At 43.8% G+C, this 12,757-nt stretch overlaps 1 protein-coding gene across 1 annotated transcript in view; it reads left to right on the forward strand.

The window, feature by feature from the left end:
* LOC139401946 (neuronal pentraxin-2-like) overlaps positions 1 to 8,583 on the forward strand; it is a 33,897-nt gene extending 25,314 nt beyond the window's left edge. The window contains exons 2-5 of the mRNA XM_071145968.1: positions 1 to 197; positions 2,675 to 2,919; positions 7,489 to 7,668; positions 8,313 to 8,583. The exon at positions 1 to 197 is cut by the window's left edge and continues 53 nt beyond it. Of these exons, the coding sequence (XP_071002069.1) occupies positions 1 to 197; positions 2,675 to 2,919; positions 7,489 to 7,668; positions 8,313 to 8,540 (850 nt within the window). The 3' untranslated portion in view covers positions 8,541 to 8,583. The remainder of the gene's footprint in view (positions 198 to 2,674; positions 2,920 to 7,488; positions 7,669 to 8,312) is intronic.
* Positions 8,584 to 12,757: the final 4,174 nt, after the last annotated feature.

A 12,757-nucleotide genomic window follows, 5' to 3' on the forward strand; every position in this document is an offset into this window, starting at 1 on the left:
TGCAGTGGGGCCCCTACCGGCGGAGCTGCGGGAGCTGCTGAAGCACCGTTTGGGGGCCCTAGAGGGCCAGCTTCTGAGGAAGGTGGCCGAGCTGGAGGAAGAGAAGAGCCAGCTGTACAACGAGACGGCTGCCCACCGTCAGCGTACCGAGAGCACCCTCACCTCACTGCTGGAGAGGATCACAGAGCTGGAGAGAAGTAAGGGATATGTTCTCACTGACCCTCCCTCAATCTTAGTATTTCTCATCCTCACTCTTTCTCAGTCTCCATCTTTATTTACTCAGGCCAGAGGATCACAGAGCTGGAGAGAAGTAAAGGAAGCTGTAGTTGTCATTCTCACCCTCTGTTTTTCCTCATTCTATCTTGCTCTTTTACTCTTTCTCACTCTACAGCTTTATTTACCCAGGCTAGAGGGGATCACAGAGCTGAAGAGTAGGGGGTTTATTCCCCCTCACTCCCCTCGTTCCCACCCTCACTCCCTTTCTCCCTCTATTTTTGCAGGTCCCCAAAAACTCACCTCCCCCTGCATCCTCTCTCTGTGGCCTTCTCTTGCTGTTTCTCTTTCTTTGATTCTCACATCCATTCTTCTCTCTCTCTCTCTCTCTCTCTCTCTCTCTCTCTCTCTCTCTCTCTCTCTCTCTCTCTCTCTCTCACTCTCTCTCTCTCTCTCTCTCTCTCTCTCTCTCTCTCTCTCTCTCTCTCTCTCTCTCTCTCTCTCTCTCTCTCTCTCTCTCTCTCTCTCTCTCTCTCTCTCTCTCTCTCTCTCTCTCTCTCTCTCTCTCTCTCTCTCTCTCTCTCTCTCTCTCTCTCTGCCTCTCTGCCTCTCCTTGCTTATTTTCTCTCTCTGTTGGAGATCAGAAAATAGCTGGAGAGAAATTCAGGAACCTCATCATCCCTCTCGATCCTCCTTTGACTACAGACCCAACCACTCACATTCTGACTGTGACTGCCTCTTCTTCCTTATTTTGGATACTACAACACACATACATTATTTCATTTATTCGGGATCCCCAATAGCTGTTACTATAGCAGCAGAGACTTATGCTGAGATTTGGGTGGGGAGGCAGAGACCGTCTGACCATCTGATGTCTGTCATTGATCAGGCTCTCTCCATGCACCCGAGTCTTCTCATTTTGATTCTGCCCCTCTCTCCCTCTAATTCATTATTTCCTTGCATTCTTCTCTGTGTTTCTCTCTCTTTGGCTCTCACTCTCTTCTCACTGCTTCCAGAAAGACAGACTGTCTCTGATTCTCTCTCACTCTCATTGTAACAGATGTGTATACAATATGCTGTCTTACTGACACCTCCTCAATGTTTCAATTAAGACTGAAAACAATACAGGCTGCTATACTTCCACTAACCAGTGCCCATCCACATGTGTATTCATGTTCAATCTTCATCGTAATGTATACCATTTAGCAGCTGCTTTTGTCCAAAGCGACTTACGGTCATGCGTAAGATTGATGGGTGACACATTTTTTTTACCTAGGCTAATTCATTTCTTAAAAAATGAAGGAGGAGCGAGAGAGACAGAGAGAGAGAAAGAGAGAGCTATATTTCATCATTTTTTTATACTTGCAAATGCAGCTAGATAGTTTAGCCTACTCAAACACCCGACTCAGAGGGATGCTACAGTATTAGCTAGCTGGATATGACTATCCAACACTGGAACTGTTTTACAATTTTTTTGCGACCCTGGCACACCAGTGTAACTGCTAACCTGCTTACTAACTGTCCACTGTACTGCATGACTGTAGCAGGTTTACTAATGCGTTATTTACATTAGCTATATTGACTCTGACGTTACATTAGCTAATATGGTGACAACGAAGTAGGCTGTGTGCAGTGGTTATGATTTGAATGTTTGGCTTGGAAATATTTTTTTCGCTTGATCACAGACAGATGATGTGTTGTGCATTGAAGTCCACAAGCGAAGGGAAAAGGTGAGAGGAGGAGAGCACGTAGATGTGAGAAGGAATGCAACAAGATGTTTGTATATGGCTATGAAAGTTAACATTCCGCCGAATAAAGCAAACGGAACAAAACGGAGGTAAACATACCTGAATTTGTCCAATAGAAACTCTCGTTTGCAACTGTTGGACTAATGATTACACCCTAGATCAGCTAGATACAGGCAAGATTGTGCAAGGCTGTATTGAATGTGTCACTGTCTGTCCATGTGTCACTGTCTGTCACCTCAAATCTTTCTCTCGACCTGTGTGCACCTACTTACTGTATGTTGTAAACTTTAATTCATAGGCTAGGTTGTAGCAACGTCATGATGGCTGTGTGTAGTACAGGGAAAATTTGAGCATAATTTAGAAGCTTAAATCTATGGATGTTACATTGAACTGGGTGAATGGAATATGAATGACAGCCATCTAATATGCTGTAACATAAATAAGTCCAATTAAAAAAAAGAATTGTCCTCCCTCATCTTAAACGGCACCGACCACCGCTGTCATCATCACCATCACCAACATCGAACCCTTACAGCCAATTTACGACAGTCCAACATCGAACCCTTACAGCCGGTTCAATAAGAGCCCCCTATGTGGGCAGACTCAGACACGGTGGTGTATGTGAACAGTGCAGGTCATGACCGATGAAAGTGATGGATACTACCTCTATCTAATCATTATCTAATCATTTTCACATCTCTGTTTGTCTTCAGGTAACAACGCATTTAAGTCCCCAGAGGATTTCAAGGTGTCTCTCCCCCTGCGCACCAACTACCTATACGGACGCATCAAGAAGAGTCTCCCTGAGATGTATGCCTTCACAGTGTGTATGTGGCTGAAGTCCAGCGCCAGCCCTGGTATAGGAACCCCCTTCTCCTACGGGGTGCCAGGACAGGCCAATGAGATCGTGCTCATCGAGTGGGGCAACAACCCCATAGAGCTGTTGGTCAACGACAAAGTAAGTCCATGTCTTTTATTGATTGTCCATGACAAAAACAACTCCTGGGCTATGGCGATGAAAGACTCATTTACTCTAAAGAACTTGGTTACAGTTGAGCATGAATCATTGTGCATTTTCTATTACAAAAACAAACCGTGACGATTGAATAGACACAGAACGATCAAGCCAGCACAGAAAAGGAACTGAAATGGAGTCATGTTGTAGTCCTTCCAGTCTGTTTTCAGGGGTAGACCCAACAGGTTCTTGAACCTGGGTCCAGCGACTATCGACACAACACCATGGCCGTTACACCAAGAGGTGTACACCACACCTCTTGTCGAGGGTCCTAGGTTGGCTTAAGGTCGCTTCAATATTTACATTTAATACTGAGAATCAGACACTTTCCCCCCTTGTTAAGCAATGCTTTTTGAAGGAAGACCATTTCCAATGTGCTCAAAAAGAAGCTACAATTAATATTTCATCGGTTTCTGTCTTCAAAGGAATACAACCATGGCAATCGTGGTGTTTGAATAAACAACACCGATAGTTATTTTTTCTGTGCGTTACTGCTGGATAACTGAACCTAGGGGCTCAGAGGGAATAGAGTTTGGCTGAAGTGAAGTAGGGTGGGTTTTTTTCGGTTGTGGGGTTGGATTTGGGTTTGTGTTGGGCATCTGGTTTATTGGCAGAGCCAGTTTTCCCCACAGTTCTGGTTTCACCATGCATTATACATGTGTGTATGTCAGACAAACACGAGAGAGAGAGAGAGAGAGAGAGAGAGAGAGAGAGAGAGAGAGAGAGAGAGAGAGAGAGAGAGAGAGAGAGAGAGAGAGAGAGAGAGAGAGAGATGGGGGAGGGGGGAGCAGAGTATACAGGAAGATAGGCACCAGAGAATAGAGGAACCAAAACAGCACCAGAGAATTGAGTAACCAATACAGCACCAGAGAATAGAGGAACCAAAACAGCACCAGATAATTGAGTAACCAATACAGCACCAGAGAACAGAGGACCCAATACAGCATCAGAGAATAGAGGAACCAATACAGCACCAGAGAATAGAGGAACCAATACAGCACCAGAGAATAGAGTAACCAATACAGCACCAGAGAACAGAGGACCCAATACAGCACCAGAGAATAGAGGAACCAATACAGCACCAGAGAATAGAGTAACCAATACAGCACCAGAGAAGAGAGGACCCAATACAGCACCAGAGAACAGAGGACCCAATACAGCACCAGAGAACAGAGGAACCAATACAGCACCAGAGAATAGAGGAACCAATACAGCACCAGAGAACAGAGGAACCAATACAGCACCAGAGAAGAGAGGACCCAATACAGCACCAGAGAACAGAGGACCCAATACAGCACCAGAGAAGAGAGGACCCAATACAGCACCAGAGAACAGAGGACCCAATACAGCACCAGAGAACAGAGGAACCAATACAGCACCAGAGAACAGAGGAACCAATACAGCACCAGAGAACAGAGGAACCAGTACAGCACCAGAGAATAGAGGAACCAATACAGCACCAGAGAATAGAGGAACCAATACAGCACCAGAGAATAGAGGAACCAGTACAGCACCAGAGAATAGAGGAACCAATACAGCACCAGAGAATAGAGGACCCAATACAGCACCAGAGAACAGAGGACCCAATACAGCACCAGAGAATAGAGGAACCAATACAGCACCAGAGAACAGAGGACCCAATACAGCACCAGAGAATAGAGGAACCAGTACAGCACCAGAGAACAGAGGACCCAATACAGCATCAGAGAATAGAGTAACCAATACAGCACCAGAGAATAGAGGAACCAATACAGCACCAGAGAATAGAGGAACCAATACAGCACCAGAGAATAGAGGAACCAATACAGCACCAGAGAATAGAGGACCCAATACAGCATCAGAGAATAGAGGAACCAATACAGCACCAGAGAATAGAGGAACCAATACAGCACCAGAGAACAGAGGAACCAATACAGCACCAGAGAATAGAGGACCCAATACAGCACCAGAGAATAGAGGAACCAATACAGCACCAGAGAATAGAGGAACCAATACAGCACCAGAGAACAGAGGAACCAATACAGCACCAGAGAATAGAGGAACCAATACAGCACCAGAGAATAGAGGAACCAATACAGCACCAGAGAACAGAGGAACCAATACAGCACCAGAGAATAGAGGGACCAACACAGCACCAGAGAACAGAGGACCCAATACAGCACCAGAGAACAAAGGAACCAATGAAAGTGTTAGTGAGTGTGAGAGAGGAGGAAAGAGAGGGTCAGAGAGTGTATGTGTGAGAGAAGATGAAACCATGAATATAACACTAATTTTCATTTCAACATGTTTTAAAACCTAACTAACATGACCCAGGTCTGCATGGTGACAATGTTACACCATGTTCTTTTGTCAATGGTACACCATTCATCTGGTGCAAAGGCTCTAGTGCTCCAAAATGAGATTCATTAAAGATAGAGAGAATATCTTCCCTGGATCAAATCCATTCGACATTCCTGTTGCATCTCATTATTTTGTCTTCTGTAAGGAGTGAAAGGATTCGTTCACTATTATAGAACAGTATCTCTATTTTGGATGTAAATGACATGACTTTACAAGGATCCAGATACTTTAGCAATTTCACTTGTCTTTGAGAAACATACTTCTCTGTGTAGCACAGTTGGATACCGCTCGAGTTGCATAAAATGGAAAATAACTTTGCGGATAAAGTTTGGAAATGCATAATGTAATGTGTATAACATCTAAAGACCGGCATCACTAATCTGAGAGGTTTGTCGTTCCTAAAAGGACTTGCTTGGGTATTTTTGGAGCCGTTGTTTTTCCGGAGCCCCCATTCTGCAGAACGAGCATTGATAAAGTCTATTCCGGGGGCCGTATGTTTCTTAAAACCAAGTAAAATCACAGAGTAAAATCACAGAGTAAAATCACAGAGTAAAATCACTGAGTAAAATCAGTAAAATCACAGAGTAAAATCACAGAGTAAAATCACTGAGTAAAATCACTGCGTAAAATCAATAAAATCACAAAAAAAAGTGTCTGGACCCCTCTATAAGATAACATTTACATCCAAAATACAGATTAGGTAAAACAATCTTGAACCAGTTCTTTAAAGCTTTCCTAATGCCACAATATATCCACAGTGAACTTCTTTTATCAATACTTTTGCAGCAGTTGGCTGCCTATTGGACAAGAGGGAAGTTAAAACATCTTTTGATGTAGTGGTTGGTTTGGGTTTAGTCAATACCCGGATGGGGTGGTTTTATTGGATTTCTGTCTGTACCTGTCGGATCTAAAACGTGAAATGCCCTCACACCTTTAAGGATTGCTTGCAGGTGCATTCTAGGAAATGTTGAATAATTGTTCATAGAAAATAAACTCCCTCATCCCTTGTTGTTTATTTTTTGCAAATGTTTGGGCCTCACAGCCTTTGTCAGAGCTCTGATTAGAGAATGTTTATTGAAATATTGGTGTGGACTAAAAGACATTCTGCAACTGTTTAATCTGCCGGGCCCTACGTAAACAACACTTCCTGTGTTTGTTTCCAGCTCACACGGTCAGGGAGAAACTCCTGGCTCCGGGTATGATATCAGACCTAACGTCCTCAGGTTGACTAAGGCTCAGGGATATTGCTAGAGGGCAGTAATTAGGTCCACAGTATCAATGCTCTGTCTGATTGACTTTAGTGTAAATGTGATATGCTGGAACATCTTTGGAGGTCAAGCGTCTAGTTTCTCATGGGAGGGATTAAGAGCAGACAGTAAATTGTTGGCAGTAGCCTCTGCATTTCATGGTCTCTATGGTCTCTATGGCTCATATAGAACCTCTATATAAAGCTAATGACTTCCACTGCCATTCTCCCCTATGCTGAATCCTCTGTGGACCATGATGTCATTGTAAAGTCTGGGTAAAGCGCTGATGTTGTAACCTTTCGTAACCTGTGCTATTTCTTTCTAGTCTTGTTTTCGAAGTGCAATCCCATATGACTGCGATTTCTACAGTATATTGTCCCTATGTCACTTTACTGTTTATAAGCTATTTGTAAAGTGCTGGTGTTGTCTTGCTCCATTTGGTCCTGTGTTGTGTGTCTCAGTCAAAGCTTCATTGTGCCATCTGCCCCAGTGATATATAGTACTTGTGCTCTCTTGCCTCTTACGGCAGATTGTACGGTTCAACTTGAGCTCTATTGCCCTATCTGCCCTGGGATATTCTCCCTGATAGTAAAGTCTACTATAAGCTCTTAAGGGGAATCCTATCCTTCACTTGAGTGAATGTTTTTATAAGTTTCCCATAGACATCCATGCATGACTAAGTGAAAATTGGACTTAAGTGGAAATTAAGATTCACCACACAAAGACTAAAGGCTCAACAGAATAAACACAGGTATTCTCTTTCCCCTTTTGCCCCAGTTAGTATAGCCCCTCTAACATGAATTACCCTCCTTGCCCTATAAGTATTCTACATTTACATTTGAGTCACACTCTTATCCAGAGCGGCTTACAATTAAAAGTGAATGCCATCTAACGCTGTACCGCCCATCTCACCCTTCTTACCCAGGTGGCCCAGTTGCCCCTGTCGGTGAGCGATGGCCGCTGGCACCACATATGCATCACCTGGACGACGCGGGACGGCTTCTGGGAGGCGTACCAGGACGGGGAGAGGCTGGGCACCGGGGAGAACCTGGCCCCCTGGCACCCAATTAAACCTGGAGGGGTGATCATCCTGGGACAGGAACAGGTGAGGCTCAGCCAGGCTCTGATCTACTCCCACTGGAGAGGGAGAGTGGGAGGGTGTGTGTGTTCCCCCTGGAGAGGGAGAGATGAACAGGGGAGAAGGGGGAGGCAAGGCTCTTGTCACGCTATCAACACTCCTTTACCATTACCTCACCTCTCTGCCTGCCTTAACCAGTGACAGCGCACCCTTGGGAGCATTGTTAGTGTGACACTCCAACAGATATCTCCATGACAGCACCTTACTATCTCTACAGCTATGTAGTACAGAACACTGACGCTATTAAGATAGTTCCCATAGGGACCCATTAATGTAACACTACGTAGCTGTTGGGTCACATTGGGTGGACTACTTTGTTCAGCACGTGTGGTGCTAGTCTATGTGGAAAGCTACATGGCATGTAGTGTGTCTTTCATGGATAAAATTGCAATTGCAGAGGGAAATGACAGACGCACAGAGGAAACCAATAGCAGAGCAATAGATCTGTCTCATCTATCAGGCGTACTATACAATTTATTTGAATTGTCTTTCTCTTCCAGCTTTGGCAAAATTGTTGATATCTTTGAATTCTTGTTGAAGGCAGAAACGACCAGGCTATGACGTTTCTGTATACCGATGGGATTTTAAACACAGTCCCTCTCCCTCTACAGGACATGGTGGGGGGTCGTTTCGACGCCACCCAGGCCTTCGTTGGCGAGCTGAGCCAGTTCAACATGTGGGACCGGGTCCTCCGGCCTGTGGACATCATGGGAATGGCCAACTGCTCCTCCTACATGCCCGGGAACATTGTTCCCTGGATCGACACCAACGTCGAAGTCATGGGAGGAGCATCCAAGGCGGCGTTGGAGATCTGCGAGGACCGTATGTTCGAACCGTAAAGGAGTTGGATGTGTAACGTTGTTATGACACTGGGTTCCGAAGGTTCCGGAGGCTTGAGAGGTGGTTCTGGTTCCGCGCTCTCTGTGTTGCTTCAGAAACACCCCTCAAGGAGGAAAAAGGGCTCAACGGGTATTGCCTTTGTTTACAGACCCAGATCTAGTAAATGGGTCAACTTCTTGTTTTCCCAATGTGTTTTGCTGTGATTTTCCATGCTTTACTACATGGCTCACAAGTTCATGCCCATTCCAACGGGATTCTAACTAGAGGATTTTACAGAGAACCCACTTGAGACTGAGGACTCTATACTCTGTATTCTGTCTTTTACTCCTTTAGCTAGAGATCCTTTTGACTGAGTCATGTTTGAACACAGCTCCTCTCTAAGGCATTTCAAACTGATAATCGAGCACTGTACTGTACTCAGTGAATGTGAGCTAATATATAACCCATAGAAGCTTTTATTGTGTTGTGTGGACAGCTATTTCTGAGTTGCATGGCAAACTTCTCCGGTACGTTACGTGAGCTTGTGTTCCTTTGCAGTAAAAAGAAGCCCCATGTTCCAGGGAGGGATATTGATGAGTATTGATGAGTATACAATATTAAGGCAACAGTGGAATAGACCATTGACTTCATGTGGAGTCATTTTAAACGTGTGCATGTGTTTTGACTTGTCACTGGGAGTATTGAGTGCCAAAGTTAATGCATGCGTACTGTATGTGTGTATATGTGTGTGCATATGTACATGCACAGGTGGGTGTGTTTACTGTAATAGCAGTTTGTGTGTGTGTGGGTGTGTGCACGCTCTCGTTGTGTAAAAGGCCCTAGAGATTAGTGACGAGGACATTCACATTCTTGTAAATCTATTCTAATACCTCTCCTCCCCTTGAGCAGCTGCCATCCCAAGCAGCTTTGTGCAGCGGCCGGCCCAGGCAGGTTAAAAGCAAAGTCGGAAAGCTGCCGAGGACTGGCGGGAAGCCGGGAATTCAGCGCTCTGTGTGCCACACTGGGGGAGCGTGGGTTGGAATGGGAAGCCAGGGACTGGATGACCTTCAAGGAAGGATTTTATCCATAATCTGTGATAGTAAATATCATGTTTGTCAAATTAATGAGAAGATGAATGTGAGCTATTTTACTATCCCGTTGCATTGTATAATATAGAAAAATGCCTATATAAGCCAGAGAGACGCTATGAAAATGAAGACTGTGAAACTAAAGATGAGGAGAGATCTGAATGTTTCTGGTTGGAACAAGACAAAAAGCACTGGAACACTTTGCTATGTTTCTGTTTGTAGAAAATGTCTTTAATTTCCTTAGAGATAAGAAAAAAGAACCACGTTCTGAATGAATGTTGTGCTTCATTCCAGTCCATTTAAACGACAGTGATTTGAAATATGGTGCAGTAGATACATGTGTGTCAAGTTTGCTTCTTCAACACTGTTCACACTTGTTTTGCTGCAACACAAAACCACAATGCCTGTCAATTCAACCCTTATCTGGTTATGGAGAATGCAGAGGACTAACCTGATGTTAGGAAACAAATGGACGTTACCTTTCCTTTGGGACATCTTGGAAAGATATATGTTCGTAAAAACAGAACAGTGGGATTCAGAACATTTCTGATGGCCTTTGAGAATGATATAATGCAGTAATGTTTTAAAGGGGTACACACCTATCATTTTAGAACATTTAAAAATTATTCTACATATGAATGTGTTATATAAATGTCGTTTTTTATTTCTGTAGAGAAGATTTAATTTCTTGTATTTTATTATCATTTCTGCTCATGAGTTAATGTGGTTCCCTGCACTGAGTCACTATTTCCTTCAGAGTGTTAGTGGAAGAAGGACACCTTCTTTTAAAATGTTCAATGGCCTTTTCTTCAGCAGTGAATGTGCTTTTTGTTTGCCGATGATTCAAACCATGAAGCTGTAATCCTTCATGGGGAAACAGCCACGTCCGTTTGGGATGTTACAACCACAGAGAAGTTACTGAAAACAACACTGTTTTTCACCTCGGACATCATTGCACTAACTTTTTTTTTTTTACAACGTCTATCTTTCAGTTCAGCAAATATCATTTGTATTTTTTTCCTACAGTGCAACCTTGGAATTGTGAAAAGAGAAATGAGAAACAGAAAGGATTCAACTGTTGTTTTAACCTCATCTTCATCTATCCTTTATGTTCTGTGTCTCCATGCAGTGTGGTTGGATGTCCTCTTGCACCTAATAAAATATTCAAAATCCAAATACGAACAATTGCCTGAAAATCGTGACATCAGAAAGAGTTCAAGTGTTGAATAGAATCATGGGTCAGCTGCGGAGTGCAGTGGAGGCTGGTGCAGGGAGAAAGGGGAGAATGGATCTCCCTTATATTACTGAAAAATATTAAAGATAATGCAAGATATTTTTTACCTAGGCAAGTCAGTTAAGAACAAATTCTTATGTTCAATGACATCCTAGGAACAGTGGGTTAACTGCCTGTTCAGGTGCAGAACGACAGATTTGTACCTTGTCAGCTCGGGGGTTTGAACTTGCAACCTTTCAGTTACTAGTCCAACGCTAGTCCAACGCTCTAATCACTAGGCTACCCTGCCGTCTCTCGTTCATAAGGCTTGTAAACTGCCAGAATGCGATTGTATACTTTGTAACACCGGTCTTATTTGTCACGCTTGTCGACTACAGACACACAAAGTCAGGAGAGGTGTCATGTTGTGTGCAATGAGTCTGAACCCAGAGGATATGAATGGATGTTTTCTTTCTCTCTCTCTCTATATATATATATATATCCCCCCCTCTCTCTCTCTCTCTCCATCCATCCATCCATCCATCCATCCGTGGAATGTTATCAACAGCAGAGAAATCCTCTGGCTGGCAGCCATCCAGGTGGAAATGAAAAATCGGCCTCAGTGGATTATGGGAAGCTGCAGCGGTAATGTAGGGCACGTTGTGTTGCGTTCGAGAGCTCTCCTCTCTCCGTGTTCTCTGCTTGAGCTGTCACGGTTGGCACTATTGCTTAATTCATGTGTTGCCGCGGCACCCCAGGGGGTCACATTGTGAATGCATTGTAAATCAAGCCCAATTACTGACTGTAAACAAGAGGATGGAAATAGTCGTTCAGTAAACTGTAGCTTTTTGACAAAGGCTGGGGAGATGGAGGGAGAGCACACTGCTTGAGAATTAAGGTGGATAATTCTACTCTAAACTTAGATTTCCAATATGGTCTCATAAGAATGTGTCAAAATAATGAAGTTTTACTATTGTAGGTAGCGTCATATACGGTGACATATTACCTGTCTACTATATGACTGGCCGGCCAGTGGCGAAAGAGATAATTTTCCATCTCAAAAGATTCTTTCCAGGTTTATTCCTTCTTTCCCAACTGTTGCTAGAGGCATACTCTACTGGTGTGTTTAAAACTGGGTTTTGTGACATTCAGTGTGTGTAATTCAGATTGGCATGTAGCTAATACATCTCACAAGTGTAGAGGGAGATATATACATCTTTGTACCCAACAGTGAAATGATTCATCTGGATCTTTGAGAGAGTGGGGAGGTGCTACTGCTATTATTGCATTTAAACACTATGCATCAGCTACTGACTCTTTCCCACATAGGAATAGACTTAGGGAGTTTCAGCACAAGTCACGATAGTACAGTATTAAAGGAAGGAATTGCAAGTAATCTAATTAAATTAGTGCTAGCGTAGATGCAGATTTAATGACACCTACTTCAGGCTAAAAGTGCATCACTTGAAAGGGTTTAACTCAATGTTATTACCCAGTAGGCCAGTTGCCCCACTCCACTTCCCAGCACAATGGATAGAGCGTAGGCTACGTATATTGCTCTGCGGTTGACATCGGCACCCGAGGCTCACAATTATTTGGTAGATAGTTTATTAAAGCTTTGTATTCTGCTCCTACACACTCACATACAACACACACTCACACAGGCACAGAGTCACACACACACACCCATGATGTTGGCTGTTCGCGCTATGCATTTTCAACGTAGCCCAAGGTTGTGTTGGAGTGTGTGAAGCTGGGTGCATCCAAGTCTAAACCCTGTAATTAAAGCCAACCGGTGTCGGGCATATTTGATCATTGGTGGTAAGCATCCCATCACTGCTAAGTGAAGAATGGAGAATTAAAGGGCTCAATTAAAGAATTAAAGAGCTCTCAGACGGTCCTCTCAGGAGACGAAGAGACGCGGACTAGACGAGAC

This window comes from Oncorhynchus clarkii, unplaced genomic scaffold, assembly GCF_045791955.1.
Source record: "Oncorhynchus clarkii lewisi isolate Uvic-CL-2024 unplaced genomic scaffold, UVic_Ocla_1.0 unplaced_contig_675_pilon_pilon, whole genome shotgun sequence".
Lineage (NCBI taxonomy): Eukaryota > Metazoa > Chordata > Actinopteri > Salmoniformes > Salmonidae > Oncorhynchus > Oncorhynchus clarkii.